A 22,020-nucleotide genomic window follows, 5' to 3' on the forward strand; every position below is an offset into this window, starting at 1 on the left:
ACATTAGCTGGAGGTATTAGACTAAAATATTCAAGAAATAATTTTCTTGATTTAAAAAGAACTGATCAAAAATATCCTGCTCATAGATTAAAAAAAAAAAGTTAGCTGTGATTCCCCAAATCTACTAAATAAAACTAATAATTATCACGTTTTTGTCAATTTTTTTATTTTTTCAGACAATTTAAACTAGAGTACCTGAAAGCCACTTGAAAACAACTTTTACCTTAAAGCTGGATTTGATGAGCACAAATCGGATCATTAAAAAGAAAAATTGTTTGCAAAGTTATCATCACACCAAAGCTCAGAGCTTGTTAAATGGTTTCGTCCACTAAAATAAAATATAGATTTAATATCAAACAATATTCACAGAACTGAGTTCAGAAGAACACACCTCATGCTGTAGCAGAGCACACATCTAGGTTTCATAGTCCTAGACTAGTAAGAGTTGCAGTAGTCATTAACATTTGAGTCACCCCTACTCTATATGAATCAACATCTTCTTACCGGTACTTAATGACGGTGTAACAAAAATACATGTTGGTATAGACAGCTTCAGTTTTACATAAAGTTAGATGTTTGCAGGCACAGTAAGAGGCAGTGATTACTTCTCATTTTAAACAACACAGGGAAAACACTTTTTGGTCTGATAGGGTGATATCTGAAGATAAATATAGATATTGATTTTAATCCTTCATTCAAAGTATATAAATTGCACTCACCCTATAAGGGAAAAACTCAAATACACAGATGTGTTACGAAGATTAGGAAATGTTCCCGTGCCAAGTCCACAGTTCTGTGCTGTCTTAGTATAAAGAGCAGAGTTAAACTGATATCCTTCAAGTGAATTGATAATACAATGTTACAGTGTATCAACATACTGTATAATCATGTCTTAATCTTGGTTATATAATTAGCTGTTTCTCTTCATTTAGGTCCATTTTACATAAAGATTAAAGTGCTTAGGAGAATTAAACTATAGGATCTTCAAATAACAGTAGTTATCTTTTAAACACAGAACATGTTTTATAAATAGTGAAAATTAAATATAGATTTATTTGATAGAATTACAGTTTAAGGCATTGCTGAGATAATAAGGCAGTTTAATACCAGCTATTTGCCCGACTTCTCCACTTGCTTCCCACTCTCTGGTTTTTCCAGACACTTGTAGTCTTCCAGAATGGCATGCGCCGTCTGCTTGCCCGTCTTTTTCACTATAGCTTTGATCCCCAGGTTGTCAACATTGAAGGCAGTGCGACCGACATTAATGGCAGAATTGACCGCGTGGTCTGTGGCCTGTCCTGCTGCAGCCCCGTACCTTCATCAGAAGTTAGATTAAGTTGAGAGGTCACAGCGAGGCGAGAAACAGAGGATTTGAGAATAATTAGTAAGCAGTGCAAGGAATGCAAAGAGGCCATGGTGTATGTTAAGTGTTATGTGAGCATTACACCCATGCAAGTCCAAAATCTCCAAATTATTGATATTTGCTTAAATTAATGAAGAAACCATTAAATGATAACTTATTCAGATGGGAATGTTTGTTTTGGGCTAATGCAGTGATACAACTAAAACACAATCCTAGAATATTGTAAGATTTAAATTTAAGGCAGGACAGAAAAGTTGCAAATTGGGAAAGTACCATTAGAAACATAAAGGAATAACTGAAAAGCAGTACCATCTAGTGAATTGCCACACAGGCAGTGAATTAGAATAGCATCAACGATTTTACAGAGCTTTGAGCAACAGCCAATTCATTAAAAGAAGTTGTGCTTAGTGATTAGTGGTGAAACAAGTTGAATAGCTTCCTTTAGTTAGGAAAAATGTCACTTATTCTCTTTAGGTGAGTCAAAGATGTTTTTGTAGACCCCTAAATCTGCAAAGTAAATTATAAAATAAAACAGTGAGTGCAGGTTTGGTTTTGCATGTATGATGCAAGAGGTCATATGCAACATACACGTCAAAACCGGTTAAGAAAGCAGTGTTTAGCAATTTGTTTGGTATGGCTTGATATTAAAGCATGTGCCATGGTGAGACATGTCCTTTAAAATGGAAGGGAAAACCTACTTGTGTTTTACGGTGCTCACGGTCTCTGATGCTACACTTGTAGTGATGTTCATTGCGGCCACTTCCAAACCAGTCCACATAGTCGCAAATCCTGAGCAAAACCATAGAACACAATGCATGTTGGGCATATTATATTACACCTCTTGTCAAAAATGTCCTATTATGGATATGTGTGATGTGATAAATGTACCTTGCACTCCACTGGCAGCCACCACCATGGCTCCATCTATGTTAGAACGCCCATCCTTGTCTTTCTTCATAGATTCTGGGATCAGCTTGCCTCCATGTTTTTTCACGTGTGGAGCCAACTCCCGCCCCACACAGCCAGCGACGGTGCACACCCCGTCCACTGTAGTAACAAAGCATTACTCAATGAGAGGTCCGCTGTTACATAACCACAGACGGTCAGTTTAATATGCTAATTGGGGATGAGTTAGTCACCTAGAAACTGGCTAACTTTGACGGCTCCCCCTGTCGCTTGCTTGGCTACGTGGAGGCCTTTGCTGACTGTGGGGCTGACGTGGGTGGGTTTGTCCTCCGGGGTGATGTGTTCCCGGAGTTTAGATGCCCCTGTTTGAATGGCCTTGCCTGTGAACTCAGCTCCTTTCACCAGACCCCAGCTTAGCCATGATGCACCTGAGAGAACAACAGGATCACACAAGGCAAGTCTAACAAAGAGTGAACAAACGGAAGCATTAAGATTTTTACAAAGGGGAAGACGCAGTTCTTCCTCACCTGTCAGAATCCCGCTTGCCACCTTTTCACTCCACTCAGGCAGAGCCTTCTCCTCCTCGTTCTCATCCTCTTCTGTGACCCCTGTTGCAGTCTCCTGAGGCGTAGCGATGGACACCTTCTGACTGAGATTAATGGTCTCTGCAGCTTCTTCTGGAGCCTGATTATAAAGACACATTGGTTCACTACTGCAATATAAAGATAAGACAATATGGGCTTAAATTAAAACCTAAATGTCAGTTAAAAGCTGACATTGTCGTCCAGAAGCTTGTCTCCAAGTAACCCTACATTCACACAACAGCTCCTCTTATTATTCGGTGCTTTAGTTACAATGTGGCTTTTGTTTGCCACAAACAAATAGTCATTTTAAAAGGTCTCTATGCAATCATGAAACAGTCTCCCTTTGTGCTCAAATTTGAGAAATTCCACTTGACCTAAAAAATGTAAACAACACAAAAGTGCCTACTCTCTGCTGACAGGGAATCAGGTCCATCAGAAAAGATGACTAGCCTGATTGCGTGCATCAAAAAAATGACCTTGTTTCGCATTGATCTGAGCCAGCGTCTCCACCTCTTTCATGGCTGAACTGGCACTTGTCTTTCAGCCGAAACTCTGAAGCTGTTCCAACTGCTGCTGATAAGAGCATTATAACTGATTAATTCTCCTCACCTGCCTTTCTCAAATCCCCACAATGCTGAGGCAGGGCTAACTTGGAGATGTGTGCCAGCTCAGAAGTAAGCAGGAGCAAGAGTTTCACGCCAGGCAAAAACAATGATGCCTCAAAGCATGCTGTAAGCAGTAACTTCAATGTTTTTCATGGAAGGGACTGATTAAATATCTGCAGTATTTGCAGAAGGTGTCAGTGATGGCAGGAGGAGAGTGAAGGCTATTAAGTGACTTAAGTGCTAACTTGCTTCATTATGCCACACTATGCATCAGCCTGGACTGACAGCTGCATTTTAAGGCAGAGTTTACAAACAAAAAGTGTCTGTTTGTGTGAGGAAAAATCTATGAACCAGATTCTGATATGTGAGATCGCAGCTTTCAAACACTATCCAATAGGAAGATACACCCACTGTCACATGCCTGTAACTACCAATAGTGGTTGAGCACTCTAACTTGAGTCTCATTTTCCTAAAATAGCTCTCTGTACCCCTGACCGGCACAAGAGGATTTGCAAAAAGGCTTTGTGTAATTCTGTGGTGACTTATGACAACATGTTTTGATGTGAAAACTGTACAAAAACATTTCAAAGGATCATTTCTCTGAGCATTCGGTCCGCTTGAAAAAAAAATTGCTGTAATGTTTTATATTCAGATGTATTGGCCGCAAATGCATTTGTTCCCCGAAGAATATCAAATGTGTGTGCTGTTGCAAAACTGTCTGCACACTGACCTGTACCCTGAGATCTGTCATCTGGGACAGCAGGTCCTGGAAAAGCTCTCTGTGAACAGTAGGCAGCTCAGAGGACAACACCACCCCGACATAATAACCTGGAGCCGACGCCATCATGTCCGGAAACATAAACACACCAGTGTTACACAGCAACACAGGGGAGTCCACGGCCATGAGAGGATACAGCCAGTCACACACCTGCCAGGTAGCAAAACAAAAAGGTACGAGGAAATAAAAAATGCAACTCCGGGCAATGTGAGGATAAATAACTACACGTAAGGATGTGAGGAAGATGCAAATCAGACCAACACTTCAATTTATTTCAATATTTATCAAGGATCAAGGATAAAGGATTAAATCAATGTTATAGGGGGAATAAAGCTCTGCAAAAAGATGTTGCTTAAAGACGACACAATATGCTCATTTTCTAGTTGATCTTGTGTGATCCTATATAGTACATAACAGTGAACAGTAGGAGAGGAGACGCCAGAGGACACACTCTCCCTCTGCATGTCTAATAGGATTATAGGACACAACAGTGTAAGCAGGGTTTACTTTATTTACTTGCACTATTGTGAATCACTGATGTCACGGATGGAAATAGCAACTGGGAAATTCCCCAATGAAGAGTCAAATTTCAGTCCCATGATCCACGTGTGTATTGGTGGTTTTAAACAGCAGGGTAAAACATTGACATGAAAAAAAAAGAAACACAAATTTGCTCAAGACAGGATAAGGTGGATGAAGTAAAAGCGGTATCATTGACTTAAGTCTTTTAACCCAAGCTGACATGTTTGCATTTACTTTCTTATCTTATCACTTAGTTGTTTCTTATGAGCTCCTGATTTACAAACAAAAATAGACTTAGAAAGGACTGACTGTCTGTAGACTGGGCATAACATAGCATAGCATAAAGCAGTCCTTGAAAAAACCTAATTGTTTTGACACAAACAATAAACTTCCTAAATGTAAGATGTATTATAGTGCTGATGATTTTGATCTGTAAAGGTGAAACTATTTTCTGGTATCACTGCATTTCAGGCACTAGATCTGCTTCGGTGGCAATTGTGTAGGATTTCCTGAGGTGTACATAGATGTTTATTGCTTAGAAACATAGCCCATTTATAATATAAATATAAAAGTTACGTTTTGACGTTGTTTTTACTTTTAGCCAAATATATAAAATAATATACTTTTTTTTTTTAATCAAATAGTCATAAGATTATCAAAGTTTTCTTGATGTAGAGGAAGTTGATTTACTGTGGTAAGGAGTGAGGTACCAATTATGATGCTGATGCAAGATTTCCGGGAAGCATGAAACTGTATCCATAAAGCAATTGGGCTTAGGTCACCAAGTAAACAACAATCACAATATTAATGTGATCATAGTAGGTCAGAGATCATTAACCAGCCTCCTCCTGCTGATGACTCATAGTCAGACAGATCTTGATGAGCCGAGCAAATGTATTATCAAATCAGGTTAAAGGGCACGAGACAGACTGGTGACATGGCAGTGATGACATTTCCTGCTAATTGCATCAGATGGTCATGTAGGGTGGCTTATCAACTCATTTCAGGCTAAGTAACAAAGTGCGTTTTAGTGTGTGTGTGTGTGTGTGTGTGTGTGTGTGTGTGTGTGTGTGTGTGTGTGTGTGTGTGTGTGTGTGTGTGTGTGTGTGTACTGATTTGCTTTTACCTGCAGAAAAGCTGGTGGGCGGTGTGGCATACTGTCGGAGTGTTCACTGGTAAACTTCACCAGCCGCAGGTAGCCCGGGTACGACGGGGCGCTCACCTCGCCTTCAGGCGTGACATAGAATATCTGTACACCATGAGGGATGTACATCAGCTCCTCTCCGTCTTCACCCATACTTTGGGGAGATGGTGTTGAGTTAGACGTACGACTGTAGAACTCTTCCCCAACCAAAGACATCTCCCCTGCATCTGTCCCATATGAAACAGAGAGGTGGCCATCAGCTGCCTGAGGAGAGTAAGCTGGAGGCTGCTCCACTGGACCCACAGGCTGTCTGGTGGGTGAGAGGGGGAGACCCTTACTACTGCAGGCAGACATGCCTCCTATAGCCCCTGCTGTCTGGCTGTTAGCAGAAAGTTGGTTTGGTGGATCTGGCTTGTTTTTGGAAGGAAGTTTTGGGTAGAGTGCTTCTTTGGACGTGTCTGCCACATCAGGGTCAGATTTACTGCTAGTGTTCAGTGTAGGTGTAGATTCAAGGTCAGAGCTGGTCTCCAGTATGGCCAGGCGAGTGGTGATGTTGTCCAGCGTCTCCTGCATCTTCTGCTGCATCTGCCTGGCTGATGCCCAGGAGCTGCCGACACACTCATCTCCCTTGGAAGGCACACTGATGGCCCTGAGGAGGTGCTTCCTCCCTTGCTTGTAGAGCTCCAGGGCCTGTGTCTTGTCTCCGGCTTCATCTACAGACAGTCCTTTATTTATGCACTCAAAGGCCCTCTCATAGCCATCTTTGATCACTTGGAGTCTGGCACTGTCGAATGCATCTTGTTTAGCTTTCTCCATTCCCTCTGAAAAAAGTACAATTAGCATCCAACCAAACATGGGCTTACAGAACTAACGTAAAGAATTGACAGCACAAGAGCAGATGTTTACCCTACCTAGAATTTAAAATATGTCCTTATACATTCGGATATGTATAACCTAATGATTACTTAACGTTGGTCACAGAGTTAAGAGCACCCCATTGACACTCACAAGTAATTTTACAATTTAAAACTTGTAATAAATTACCAAATTACAACAAATGATACCTGATCCCCCTAGATGCGTCATCCATTGTAAAATAGGTCTCTAAAGTAACGCTAAGTTTCCAACACACAGACAACGGCTGACACCATAATGTGATAGTGGTAAGAGCAACATAAACATACCACTGGGATTTCCGATAATATCACTCGTTCAATTATTGTAAGTATAAGGTCCTTCATGAGCTAAAGGTATCCATAGTCCACTCACCCCGGTAAAAGAAAAACTCAGAAAAACAGCTTGATTAGCTCGGTTAGCTTGTAGCTCACGTTACGTAGTTGTCAAAAATGATCCTTCTAGCCACCGAATAATGCTAACTTCTGCCTCTGTCTGTAAGTAAAGTTTAGGTCGTGCCGATGGACCTTTTCAACTCCCCTTAATGTAGAGAAGGGATGTTTCACAGACTTCTCGCTAAACTGTTGAAAAAGCCAAAGTATTGTGACAGGATGTATCGATGATCTGCTTCAACACGAAAACATAACATGCAACGTGATGTGCGTCAAACGTGTCTGTACTTAAGTTTTATTGTGAAAGTATTCACCGGAAGTGATACAATACTATCAGGGTGGCATGGACGGTGGTTTGATTAAATACACGTTATTTTAATACATGCATGAAACACACTCATCTCAAGCAGTCGACCCTGTAAACTCGGAATCACTGTGTTGTATTGCTTACTACTGGCAACCGTGAAAAACTGCAGTAGTTATCAAATCAAGGTCAACGCAGAACTGATAGTAATACACTTGCTAACAGTGACCTAAGCGTTGCAGTTCCTCAGTGTGGCCACTGGAGGACAGAAAACACTCACCATTTTATATACTCTCGTCTGTGAGTGTTTACTGCCATCTAGCGGCCACACTGAGGAGCTGGGGCCACTTTAAATTAGTTGAACAAGCATCAGTCAACCTCAAGGGTTAAAATGTGGCACCGCTCAGTTCGGAAGAGGAACCGGATGAGAAGAAGGAGGAAGCCTCTCTGGTTCACAGCTGTTGTAGAAGGAATCTTCCTCACAGTCCTGGATCAGGTCCTGGTAGATGTGGAATTCAAAATCTGGACATTGGAGTATTACATTAAAATCATCACCAAACCTCCATCAAAAATCTAAACAACAAGAGTCTGCTCTAAAATAGTTTTCATTCAAAACTACCAAAGTTCCAATCCTCAGATATAAGATATTCACACATATATAAAACAGTTTTAATTTAATTACTTCCACAGGCTTGATAAGATTAACTGAGATAGCACTAACAAATATTTGATACTTCTATAAATCAGCCTTATTAACACTAGCTTGCGTACAAAGGCGAGTGAGGAAAGGGAGCTCCTTATGGTCGATGAAGTTTAGCATCACACTCAGTCAGGTTTCAGTTGATGGGTGTTTGCTGTGTCGGCCGCAGGTGGAGACAGAGGCTGCAGGTGAAGTCGGAAGCTGCAGGTTGAGGTTTGGATGGCAGTTGTCTGCAGGTGTAGATGGAGGCTGCAGGTTGAGCCAGCAAACAGTGAAATGTAACCTCTGTAACATAACGTTTATACAACCAGTCTAAAATAAAGACCATATATAAATATAAATTTAGACATCTTACAGACCAGTATTATAGGACTGGAGATTTATAATAAATAGTTTTCAGTTTGGTGGCTCAGAAATAAATCACAATATGTGGTCACAAGGTCACAAACTAATGGTTTCGATATGCCTTCCATCAGTGTGTAGTGGCACTCATCCACCACCTGAGGGTGCAGCAGAACTAAATATGTCAGAGAGAATTTCTTTTGTGAGTTGATGAATAAAGGACATTTTTATCTGGAGCTGATCTCTGACCTCCAGGGGTGCAGAATAATTCATATTAGATCAATTGTTTTAGTTGAAGGTTCAGGCATAACTAGACTCTTAGAGCATTGTGTCAATATTTGTAGGTAGATGGAGTCAGACTTGATTCATATGCAAATGAAAACTAAGTCTGATCTTTCTAGGACAAAGCTTGCAGAAAATAGATTTTAAAATCACATAGAAGATTTGTACATTTTCAAATACATCAGGTCATGTTGGAGTAGAGTAACATATTGATACTGCTTCTATTCTAACCTAAAATAATACTGTATATAAAAGTTTACAACTTCAACAAAATGTGTTTATGTGGAAAATGTAACTAGACAAGTAGACGTTAGCAGAGTTTGGATATAGGCTATGCACACGTAATAATAACCGTTTAGCTGCAATAATGTCATCTTTACAGTTTTAATTGTAAAAAAAAAAGGTCTTTAAGATATACGTCTTTGTGAAATCTATAGTGTACATTTTTGTAGATCAACTTGGAGTTTTGTTTAAGTTATCTATCAATACAGAAGCTTGTTTGATAAAGAGGAGTATAGATGACTCTATCTAATCTGCAGAGGGCATCAAATCTCAAAATGAATGAACTGATTAGACAAGGAAATCGAGAAAATAAGTTGTGGTAATACTACTGTGGGTTCAAGTTCATCAAAAAATGTTATAACCCTTGTAATTTAGGCATTTTGTTCGAGCATGGAAATGATTACGCCAACATTTTGGTATTCATGTGCCACTAATGAGCCTTTAATTGCCAGCATATGTGCATTAAGCAGAAGCTGAAGGCATTTAAAGTCAAATAAACATGCATAATCTACCAAGAAGTCACTTTTCAGAATCTTTCATGTCCCAATTTATGTTGTGGCTGCTGCCAGTTTCTGCGGAGCCCAGAAGATCTCTATGAGCCTGAAGGCATATGAATAAAAAACTGTCTCATCACCGGTTTGACAGATCGTCAGCATAAATCCTACACACACCACAGCAACCGAGAGGCCCGACTGGACACGCTCTTCACACATGAGGAGCTAATATTGCCCATGTGCATCCTGTTCAAGTAGGTTATACCAAATAGTCTTTTTTTTTTTGTCCTCACACAAACTAAACACACTCTTATGTTTTAAGATTTGGGGGATCATTATTTGGTCAGGACCATGTTAACTATTATGCATGTTACCAAATTTTAATCAAAGTGAATAAAAGCACTTTTTTTGTTTTAATACATCTTTTGTGAAAACTAAAGTCTTTTTAACTCTTTTAAAAAAGATTTTCTGGAATAAGTTAAGTTGCCCTCATGCATTGTTTAGTTTATTATGCATCAGGGAGGAATTGACTATATTGAAAATATACTGCACATTTTTTAGATTGTTGACCTTTGCAAACTCAACTTCCAAAGGGAAGAACACTATTTACTATGTTTCTTTGGTGAGCTTAACAACACCAAATGTCTGGCACTCAAACAGGCTGAAGAAACTAATTTATTGTCTTTCATGTTGCTTGAGAAACATATCTGGTCTTCATTTTCTTTTAGGCTGATATGTTTTAAATCTATAGAATCAGATGTGGTTTGTTTACGTCAATAATATTTTCAAGATGACAACAAAATGAAGATAAAGGTAAACAAAAAGCAAAAAACTTTTAAATAAAGTCATGGGAGTCACTAATAATAGTAGCTACCAAGTTGACACCATGCCCACTTTATATTTTCTTTATTTTGTTTGTTGTTTTGTTATTGTTCTTCATCAAAAGTTGCTATTTTGCTCGGATGTGTTGTTAGGATGAGGGTCAAATCCGTAACGTAACAAGGAATATGTGAATCAATGCCACATGAGGTTGACTATTTAGACATGGCAAAGCACAAAGTCTACAGATGTTGAAATCAACATAGAGCAATGCATGCTGCACCAAATTACCATATCCTCACAAATGTATGAAAACCATTAATTCCATGTGTTTTGTGTAAGTGAGATAAACTGATTTATTAAAGGTTGATAAGAATAAGCTAAGAACAAGACGGATTCACCCAGAGGCCTATTCGACGAAGCAGGATTTTTGGTTTGCGAGTCCGACGATGCTGGTTCACTTAATAATTTACCGGTAGATCTCCATGGTAATTTATGCTGAACACCTAACCTGCTCCGGAGCAGATTATGTTCGAGATAGAGATCAACTCATGGAAATCCTGCCTGATGACCAATCAGAGCTTTGTGTGGGGAGTTTACAACTATGATGTCATATTACAGGATGAAGGACATAGACAACTATGTTGGTTTTATCCTGGATCAAATGTTTATTTCATGTATGTTTAAAGTTTAACTTCTTAATATGATATGATAGTTTACTTTTCATTCATGATCATGACGCTCCGCTGTCAGTACGCTTCTCCGGGTTTGTGATTGGTCAAATGTTGCCAACCCCGCCCCTTTCACATGAACGCGCTCATAGCGGGACAGAGAAAACCCTGGGTTGATTTACCGAGTTGATAACCAGCGTCGTAGGACCGAATAGTGGGATCGCGTTTGTTAGGTTTAGTTAAACCAGACAACTCAAAATATCCAGAGTATATTGAACTGGCATTTTTCCTATTAAAACCTAACAAAAACAAACAGCTGTGTTCTCTGTACCACAGTTTGTTATCATTGAGACACAAATACATATGTCTTGTGCAATCCCAATAAAACCCATCTGGATGAATGCAGTTCGTAATGGACATCTGAACTTCAAGCCCCATTTTCCCACTACGATGAGGCTCATATTTATTGAGCTACTATTATCCCCACAGCACAGTGTGATTGGAATAAGTTTCCTTCGGGGACCGAAATTGTGCTCTGGTTTCAAGAAACAAGTTCAAAACAACTCTTCATATAAATCAGGTTAAAAATATTATTCCAGCAGTGGTTTGGTTAATTGTATTTTGTCAAAGTGAAAAATGATAACATTTGTTGTTTCACAGAGAGAACAAAAAGACGGATGAGGGTTAAATCGTGTTACGTTTTATTTTGTGATGCTTACTCCAGGTATTACTACGTAATATGTGACGTCACTACACGGTGCACGGCACGCTAGTTCTATCTGTTCAGTCACCTGTGATTATCAGTACGTGAGACACGAGGGATGTTGTCGAAGGACTGTGTTAGACTGTATTCCTAAAATCAAGGCTAAAGAAAAAGGAATGACTCTTTGCTTAACCTCCACTAACGTGAGTTAAAGGAAGACTGCGCCTCCATGCTCAACAGATCGAATCAGTACACTCTTTTTTTGCTTGTCTAGTTAATAAATTGAAGGACTTTGAAACAGCATGAACAACTTTCATTGAGTTTAAAAGCTGTTTGAGGTTCTATTCTTTTTTCTAACAAGTGTTCATTGTTTTTGGTTGATACCCTCAAAACTCACATGAGGCTAATTTAAAGATTTGAAAATGGTGGGTAAAAAATAGAAAGCGGGACTGAATCACACTCCCCAGTAAACCTTTCTCTGCCCTGTGATTTATGTGCACAGAGATCCTGTTCTTTTCTGACTCCAAGAAGCTGCAGAGTCTGGAGGTGAAACAAGGATCTGATGTCAACAAACCGTCCTCTCTTTAACAGCTGTGGTTCAAAGTGTGCTATATATGGAAGGTGAAACAATTAATCTGAAACACTATGACAATAGGAATGATCAAGTATAATATAATGGAAAACCTTAAGAACAAATGAATAAAATAAAAGGCAATAAATCAATCAGCTGTTGAAAAGTTATTAGCCCTACCGGGATTGTAGAGAGTCCTTCCAGGAATCTGACAGCACTGTGTGCATGAACGCTCTGCCTCAGGAGAAAATTCTGAGATATCTGAGGTCATTTGCACTAAAGGATGGCATGTTTCCCATAAATCCCAATCTAGGGAGGCTGTTGTGTCAGAAAAAGTGACATGTAAGCAATTTTTAGTTCAGTTAGCCCTGTTGCTTCTTGTTTCTTTGTTCTTAAATTTTAATTATCGAAGGGTATGGGAGCTTCAGAGCTTAAATTTTGCCTGTGCATGGATCAACAAGGAAATTGTGGTTCTGAGGTTGTGGATAACTCTAAGGCAAAAGCACATAAGAATTTTTTTGTGAAGTATAATTGTAGCTACACTCTATTTAGATAAGATGTTTCACTCTGTTTATACTTCCAGTCCATGGTGCTAAGTGCAATATAATGTTTCCTGAGGACAATAAAATACTTTCTGCACAAATTGTGTGCTTCTGAGTAAAGATCTGTCTTAAAACATGTTTGATAAATCCCTAATCAGGAGTATGAGTTGGCTGAAATGTATGTGCATGTTGAATATTATGTTTGTGTGAACCTAAAGAGGTCATTTCCTATACTTGAAGACTATCAAGGAGATGAGCTTCACTAATGACAAAGCCAGTAATGGAACATTCACAAACACATGCAAACGTTATTGGTTCTGTTTCCCAAGACAGTAAAGTATCATTGGCAGGACAGTTTAATGGAAAGGCCAAACATATTGGGTCAGCTACATCAACATCAAGACAGCCAACAAGCAATCCAACAGATAGCGAAATTAAAAACATATTGAAGGTTTTGTTTGCAGTAGATTTAAAATAAATACAAATAAATAATAAAATATGTAGCAAACTTTATTTAGCTGCAAAGGTATTTTCCATCCATACATCCATCCATCTTCTCCCGCTTTTCCGTCAGGGTCGCTGAGGTAACAGCTCCAGCAGAGAGCCCCAAGCTTCTCTTTCCCTGGCCACATCAACCAGCTCTGACTGGGGGATTCCAAGGCGCTCCCAGGCCAGCGAAGAGATATAATCCCTCCACCTGGTCCTAGGTCTACCCATTTGTCTCTTCCCAGTTGGACGTGCTTGGAACACCTCCCTAGGGAGGCGCGGAGAAATCCCATTTCGGTCGCTTGTATCCGCATCTCGTTCTTTCGAAAATGGCCCGGGAGACAGAGAGCTTTACCTTCTGGCTCAGCTCTCTTTTCGTCACAATGGTACGGTAAAGCGACTGCAGTACCGCTCCCGCTGCTCCGATTCTCTGGCCCATCTCACGCTCCATTGTTCCCTCACTCGAGAACAAGACCCCGAGATACTTGAACTCCTTCACTTGGGGTAAGGCCTCATTCCCTACCTGGAGTGGACAGTCCATCGGTTTCCTGCTGAGAACCATGGCCTCAGATTTGGAAGTGCTGATCCTCATCCGCCACTTCACACTCGGCTGCAAACCGATCCAGTGAGTGCTGAAGGTCACAGACCGATGAAGCCATTAGGACCACATCATCTGCAAAAAGCAGTGGTGCAATCCTTAGCCCACCAAACTGCAGACCCCCTCCCCCACGGCTACGCCTCGAAATCCTGTCCATGAATATCACAAACAGGATTGCTGACAAAGCGCAGCCCTGGCGGAGGCCAACCCTCACCGGAAATCGGACCGACGTGCTACCGAGGACCCGGACACAGCTCTCGCTTTGGGAGTACAGAGATTGGATGGCCCTGAGTAGAGACCCCCTCAACCCATACTCCCACAGCACCTCCCACAGTATCTCCCTGGGAACCCGGTCATACGCCTTCTCCAAATCCACAAAGCACATGTAGACCGGATGAGCGTACTCCCAGGCCCCCTCCAGGGTCCTTGCGAGAGTAAAAAGTTGGTCCGTCGTTCCACGACCAGGACGAAAACCACATTGTTCCTCCTCAATCTGAGGTTCGACAATCAGTCAGAACATCCTTTCCAGCACCTTAGAGTAAACGTTCCCGGGGAGGCTGAGTAATGTGATGCCTCTGTAATCGGCACACACCCTCTGATCCCCCTTTTTAAAAAGGGAAACCACCACCCCAGTCTGCCACTCCTTCGGTACTGTTTCCGACTTCCACGCAATGTTGATGAGACGTGTCAACCATGAAAGTCCTTCAACACCCAGAGCCTTCAGAATTTCTGGGCGGATCTCATCCACTGTGGGGCTGTTTAACTACCTCAGTGACTTCCCCCGTGAGATTGGAGTTGATCCCCCTTCATACTCCAGCTCTGCCTCTAACATAGAGGGCGGAGTTGTCGGATTCAGGAGTTCCTCAAAGTGTTCCTTCCACCGCCCTAACACACTATCAGTTGAGGTCAACAGCATCCCATCCTTACTGTACAGAGCTTGGATGGTTCCCTGCTTCCCCCTCCTGAGTGGTCGGACGGTTTTCCAGAACAACTTTGGTGCCGATCGAAAGTCCTTCTCCATGACTTCTCCGAATTTCTCCCACACCTGCTGCTTTGCCTCGGCCATGGCTGAGGCTGCTGCCCTTCGGGCTTGTCGATACCTTGCAACTGCGTCAGGAGTACCCAGGGATAACGTATCCCGAAAGGCCTCCTTCTTCAGTCGGACGGCTTCCCTGACCACCGGTGTCCACCAGGAGGTTCGAGGGTTACCGCCCCTTGAGGCAACTAAGACCTTGAGACCACAGCTCCCCGCCGCAGCTTCGGCAATTGAGGCTTTGAACACCGCCCACTCTGGTTCAATGTCCCCAGCCTCCACAGGGATGCCTGAAAAGTTCTGCCAGAGGTGTGAGTTGAAGGCCTCCTGGACATGGGATTCCTCCAGACGTTCCCAGTTCACCCACACTACACGTTTGGGCTTACCAGGTCTGTCCAGAGGCTTTCCCTGCCACTCGACCCAGCTCACCACCAGATGGTGATCAGTTGACAACTCCGCCCCTCTCTTCACCCGAGTGTCCAAAACATGTCCGATATCAGGTCCGATGATACGATAACAAAATTGATCATGGACCTTCTGCCTAGGGTGCTCTGGTACCACATACACTCATGAGCATCCTTATGTTCGAACATGGTGTTTGTTATGGCCAATCAATGACTAGCACAGAAGTCCAGTAACAAACCACCACTCCGGTTCAGATCAGGGGTGCCGTTCCTCCCAATCACGCCCCTCCAAGTGTCTCCATCATTGCCCACGTGTGCGTTGAAGTCTCCCAGCAAGACTAAGGAGTCCCCTTCAGGATCCCCATACAGGACTTCTTTCAGGGTCTCTAGGAAGGCTGAATACTCTGAACTGCTGTTTGGTGCATAAGCACACACAACAATCAGAATTTCCCCCCCATAACCCGCAGGCGTAGGGAGGCAACCCTCTCGTCCACTTGGGTAAACTCCAATAAAGCGGCACTCAACTGGGGGCTTGTGAGTATCCCCACACCCGCTCGGCTCCTCACACCTTGGGCAACTCCTGAGAAGAATAGAGTCCAACCCCTATCCAGAAGTAAGGTTCCAGAGCCGACACTGTGCGTAGAGGTGAGCCCCACCAGATCCAACTGGTAACGCTCCACCTCCCACACAAGCTCCGGCTCCTTCCCCCCCAGAGAGGTGACGTTCCACGTCCCCAAAGCCAGCTTCTGTCGCCTGAGTCTGGTCCGTCGAGACCCTCTGCTTTCACTGCCTTCTGGCAGCGCACCTGACCCCATCGCTGTTTCCCGTAGGTGGTGGGCCAGCGGGACGGGGGAAGCGGAGGTGTTGCCCACATTGCTTTTTCGGGCTGTGCCCGGCTGGGCTCCGTGTTAAGCCCGGCCACCAGACGCTCGCCGACGAGTCCTCCTTCTGGGCCTGGCTCCAGAAGGGGATCCCGGGCTTCCTCCGGGCCGGGTATCCTTGCTTTCAAGTGTGTTTTTCATGAGGTCTTTTGAACCAATCTTAGAGTGGCCCCTTACCTGAAACCAATTTGCCATGGGAGACCCTACCAGGAGCACAAGGTTCCAGACAACACAGCCCCGAGGTTTAACGGGGCACACAAACCTCTCCACCACGATAAGGTGCTGGTTCTCGGAAAGGCAAAGGTAAATTACTTTTTGTAATTAATTAAGTGATTTTTGTTGTATGATGCAGAGTGCAGTTTAAGTTGGATTTAAATCACTGATATGAAAATAACTTAGTTCAAGCATATCTTAGAGACAAAGCATCTCTTAGAGAGATCAAAAAAAACCTGTATTATCATCATGACAAGGTAGCTATGTATGTGTGAGTAATGGGTGTTGGAAAAAAGCATGAATGATGACCTGGTGTGATAACTTGGTGTGTTAATACTGTTGCTAAGGATTGTGTTTCTGTAGTATCATATCAATGTGGAGTATAATACAGTAGGAGGGATTTGTTTCAAGAGATAAGTGCACTTCAGCAAAGTCAGGAAAATAACATTACAGCTTCCAACACAAAGATAAACTTTCTTCTGGTTGTCTTGGCTAAATCATGATTTTAGTATAGATAGAATATAAAAACAGTAAAACAAAGTCACATTTATTTATTTATTTACTTGTGTAACCCAACCCATCAAGGTAAGAACCTCTTGTCTCAACACATCAGGACTTACAGCAATTTTGGTTTTGGCTCTCAAGTGTGAAAAATGGAGATGTGTACAGCATGCCAGCACAGACAGAGGAATTCATCAGCTCCACGTAGGTGTGGCTCTGCTATATATATATTTTTTTATCTCAAAGCTACAACTGATACATTCAATTCTAATTACAGGGTCTGAAAACACATGACATTTAGAAATGTCATAAATTCTATGTTTGAATACAATGCCAGAAGCTGGTGTTAAAGATGGCCTCTATGAACCCAAAAACATGGTTTTAAAAGTTGTTGTTGTTTACCATCATCAATTAAACCCTCTAGTTTACCATTAACCACACAAATCCTAACATTGACAATCTGCTTAAATGTTCCATGGAGCTTCAAACACCAATTAATTATCTCCTCCAGACAACATATTTTATTAGACACACTGTTACTTTACTTGGATTGCTTTGCTGTGCTGAAAGATGTATGTGCAGCATTTTAAACCATAAATCGGTTTTCAACTTGATCTGCCGAAGGGGGGAAGTTTCAGCGTTCACCTTAATCTGAGTTCAATGCATGTACATACAAGCAGGATTGTGCGTCATCACAAATAGTTCAGCAGCCAATAAAAGCCCAACATACAATTTATAGAAGTTGTTAACTCAAAGATTCCGGAGCATACTGAATAGACCAGTGAAGTGGGGGACATCTTTTAAATGTAGCAGAGCATTATTTTGCATCTCATTTAAAGTCTAATGGGATCTTTAAACCTTTTTTTAAAAAGCTGTTTCAACTCCCATATGATATTTTGTTGACTGTTTTAAATGAAGGAAATAGTCATATCCAAGTGATCAGTTTTTGTGAATGTAGTAATAATTAGTAAAGTAATTGCATATAACATTGTACAGATTTTGTCAGTTACATTAAAGAGTGAGTCTTGAATTCAAAATGAATTTCTGTGGGATGAAAAATGCTTTACAACATGAATTTGTGATAATGGACTTAATGTAGTACATGGTGGATAGAGGACTTATGTCAGGCTTGGCCTTTACAAAACCAAATTAAAAAGTCTTACTTTGTAGAGAAAAGAACATACTCAAAGTCCCTTGTGTTAAAGATTCGACTAGTAAGCTTCCAAAGAATATTCACATTTCTGAGTCAACTGTGAACTTTGCCTCGCTGCAACGCTGAAGAAACACTGAGCCAAGTCTCAGACCATCAGACTATCTATCAAACTAGCTTGATAGAGACGACATCGCAGGATGGAAATCTGGACAACAAAAGTACAGGGAATCCCATCTACGTGGCGCATGACTCCCAGAACTGCTGGAAGAACAGAAGGGAAGGGGAGGGTTGTTGGCTACAAGCTAACTGAAATTTTAAATGTAGCCCATAATGAACAGGGATAATACTGTGAACCTGTATACTGGATAACTTGTGTAGCCAGGTGCAGTTTATAGTTTTCAACATCATTCCCTGAAGTACCATCATTCAGAGTGTTCTTGGCAGTTTACTGTGCATTAGTTCATTAATCCATCCGAATGAACTGTAACTTTAAAAAAAACAATGTAGAACTGGATTCCTCCAAATATAAGCAACTACAAGGGACACATTTATATAATCTGGTTTAGGTCAGAGAATAAATAATTTAGTAACTTTAACTTGGTCAAAAGAGCCCTAGAGCATCCATAAAGTTGTGGGACTCCCAAAAAATAACATGTAGAATTCATGCAGCTGAGGCCAAAATATTTAAACTTTGTAACCAAGCTCTAAGAATGCATTAACCTACATTTCTGACATATGCAATTTGATACAGTCCACCATCGTAGCCTCCCCTAATGCAATACATTTTCCCACTACGCCCACAGTTGTAATGTATACGCTTTCTGTTAAAAATGTTTACCCTCAAAGCCCAAGTCGAGATAATCCTGGTGTGATTACACAGGTTATTATATTAGACTATGCAGTTCATAACCTCCTCCAGAAACCACAGAAGACATTATACAGATGTGTTTATAGAAGAGTCAGGACAGAATTCCGGTGTATCTCGTCTTTAATGGAAAATTCCGCAGCTTACATTTATATCCAGTGCCAATTTTGATGTATGTATTGTGCCCAGTGAGGCTGAACATGAGTGTGATTTGTGTGACATTATGTGTGATGTGCAGTCATTGTGGTGAATTTCAAACATTAGCATTGAACATATTCTGGGGTTTTGCAGAACCATCCAATGTTGACATTATTGTCTGGGTTGTAAAAGTTGCACTTACTGACACAGTATGATTTCAATCTGTAACAGTTTAGTGTTTCTTTAAGCTACTTCTAATTTATGTAACGTTGGTATTCCCCAAAAGATAAAGGTTTGGGTAAGAGGGAGGAGTGACATCAATGTATGGTGTGAACATTTGGATACTTAAACACTATGCCAGACGTGGAAAACATCTGGATATTTCCCCCAAGGATGAGTCATGAAAAAAACACACATGAAACCAAACCTGCAAACGGTCTGTTGGTTATACTGTCCAATTAAAACGGTGTTACACTTTCCTAACAATATTAAACATTCTTCTAGCTGTCACGTTAGCCAAAAGTGCTCAAGTACATTTTCAGTAAAAATAAAGAGTGTTATGACACCAGTGTTCAATGTATGTGTGCAATATAGCAGGATGATGCTTCAGAGGAAAGCAGAAATCTAATTTAACGTCACACACTGTACTTCAACTCCTATTTAGACATGTTACCACAATGTTCTCAGAAGCACTTCAGTTGCACTAAAAAGCATTTCCCAGCTGTTATTCTGAGGTTTAAAAAAAAATCTGTAATAAGGTAACTAATACCAACAAGGCTACCGGACTGCCATTTATTTTGTATCAGCTGACTTGCAGAATAAGCTTATTGCATATTCATTCTTTTAAAGGGTTCTGAAATAGTCAAGATCCTCTTTATGCCATGCAACATGTCCTGCATTCCAGGGCTCATGTTCAGAAAGGTAATTTAACAGTATTTGTGTTGGCCAAGGCAATTAAGATGTTAAACCTGAAGGCAAAGGATTATGATGTGTGTCCTCATGTGTCCTTTTATCAGCACGCAGGGGCTCTGCTTTCACTTAATAATTCAAAACAAGTCAGTAGATCAAATGTAAAACTGCCCAGTTTAGCGCTCAGAAGAAACACACGTATAGTATTAGTTCAATCAGTGATGTGGTTGTAATGAAGGTAGAATTCTCATATTTGTCAAAACTAAGACAATAATTGAAATACTGGATCTAAATGCCATTATCAGCAGATAATGATTTTCCGTAAAATTATTATCTTCTCCGTCTGTCTTGCATAATTTTTTTGGGAGGTTGTTGCCTGCTGCTGATACCCCTTGTGGCTCTGCCAATTTGGGAAAAAAACATACAGACTGCAGCTGCTGCTGGTCAGGCGGCCTGCATTTTATGTTGTAATCCTGCTGGTCTCTCTGTTTAGATAGTGAATGTTTAGCACTGAGAAAGTATTAATATGAGATGCACAATTATATATAACAACAAAAAACTCCCAGTGACATCTTCAAAAAAACCACTGAAGACAAAAGCGTTGAGTTGGAAAGACCAGTTTGGGAAGAAAAAAAATGAGGAAGGGAAAAATGAAATATGTATGAAAGAAAGGCTCATTCTCTGGAAAATGTTTTATCTCCGCATCCAACCCATTTTCCTCTGCAAGGTACAAGGGGACCTGTCCATAACTCCATCTTACATTTCCATGGAACAAATACCTTTATATCTGTATGCTGTGTAATGCCTTGCAAATCAAAGACCAATATTCTTTTCCTTTTATTTTTTAGATAGAGGGAAAAATCTTAAATGGTCTTGATAAAAATAGCTTGTACTTGGGCCAAAATGTATACATTACATCACCAACCTATTAATATAATAGCATTTCTCAGGGAAATAGCACAATGTGCTTCCATATTATCTACATTACCTAATTTTGCTGATGAAACATAAAAAGCATCTAAACATTAAACACAAAGACACTCAATAACACAAAATTCACCATGTAAAAATCACACAAAAATCTGTGAGATGCATTTCAAGCAAAAACCATCCAGTTCTAGGAGAAATCATTATCAAGCACATAAGCATTTTTAAATTTGCGGAGAGGCCTGAAAAAGTATTGGATACATATTCATAAAGCCACATTTGGATTGACGCAGTATGAATATCATTCTAGGTCACACGGTTTATTCATATGTGATTTTTTAAGAACCATGATCCAGAAAGAGAAAAGTGTCCAGGAATAGTTTGTTCTTGAAATATGGACCATCAATGCTTCCATGTGACTTTTATTCAATGAATTTCAAAATTTGTTACAGATACTACATCATTTAATCCCAATTGAACACTTGAGGATTGGTGCGTTATAGTGGAGGCTCCAGAGAATATTTATTTTGAATTGTGTCAAACTTACATCCAACTTTACGCTGGTAGATGGATGTCCTTGAAAAATAATATGGAGAGAGTTTAATCCACATGGGCTTTTTACCGCTTTGTACATACTTATCCAAAGCCAAATGTTGGTCATTTGGAATAGTATAGAGTAATATAAAACAAAGAATATTGAATCCATCTGAAGACAGGATTAATGTATACATCATTGAGGTTTTGATCTCTATGTTATACACAAATGTGTGTAAGAAACCATGATACACATTCAAGGTTATTGTCTGAGCATGTCTTTTCTGTTATAATAAAGTGCATAATTCTTGCATTAGACTATTGTCTACTATTAGACTATTTAACTGGGTTTAAAGATACCAAATGTTCCCTTTAAGTTTTACTTCAAAAGAAAGAAAACAAATTAGAAAGATGTTAAAAATGCAATACCTTCCAAATAATCTTTGATGGAGTAAGATCTTGCCTTCTTAAAAAATTGAA

At 40.6% G+C, this 22,020-nt stretch overlaps 1 protein-coding gene across 3 annotated transcripts; it reads right to left on the bottom strand.

The window, feature by feature from the left end:
- Positions 1-190: 190 nt before the first annotated feature.
- Positions 191-7,467, bottom strand: spartb (spartin b). Of its 3 annotated transcripts, none has more exons than XM_063906399.1 (8): positions 7,172-7,467; positions 5,885-6,723; positions 4,189-4,386; positions 2,797-2,953; positions 2,503-2,697; positions 2,252-2,410; positions 2,062-2,152; positions 191-1,870 (listed from the first exon to the last, which is right to left on the bottom strand). In XM_063906399.1, the coding sequence occupies exons 2-8, from the start codon at positions 6,716-6,718 to the stop codon at positions 1,843-1,845; spliced, it is 1,662 nt and encodes a 553-aa protein (XP_063762469.1). In that variant the 5' UTR covers positions 6,719-6,723; positions 7,172-7,467; the 3' UTR covers positions 191-1,842. The 3 variants fall into 3 exon arrangements, with proteins under 3 accessions (XP_063762469.1, XP_063762468.1, XP_063762467.1); XM_063906398.1 differs by having other exon boundaries at positions 191-1,315; positions 7,087-7,466; XM_063906397.1 differs by having other exon boundaries at positions 191-1,315; positions 7,172-7,464.
- Between the last annotated feature and the right edge of the window lie 14,553 nt (positions 7,468-22,020).

This window comes from Eleginops maclovinus, chromosome 18, assembly GCF_036324505.1.
Source record: "Eleginops maclovinus isolate JMC-PN-2008 ecotype Puerto Natales chromosome 18, JC_Emac_rtc_rv5, whole genome shotgun sequence".
Taxonomy (NCBI): domain Eukaryota; kingdom Metazoa; phylum Chordata; class Actinopteri; order Perciformes; family Eleginopidae; genus Eleginops; species Eleginops maclovinus.

Coding starts and splice junctions, on each gene's coding strand:
- spartb (XM_063906398.1), bottom strand. CDS start 6,718: ATGGAGAAAGCTAAACAAGATGCATTCGACAGTGCCAGACTCCAAGTG. Junction 4,387..5,884: donor GCCCACCAGCTTTTCTGCAG/GTAAAAGCAAAT, acceptor GCTACCTGGCAG/GTGTGTGACTGGCTGTATCC. Junction 2,411..2,502: donor CAAAGTTAGCCAGTTTCTAG/GTGACTAACTCA, acceptor TTGTTACTACAG/TGGACGGGGTGTGCACCGTC.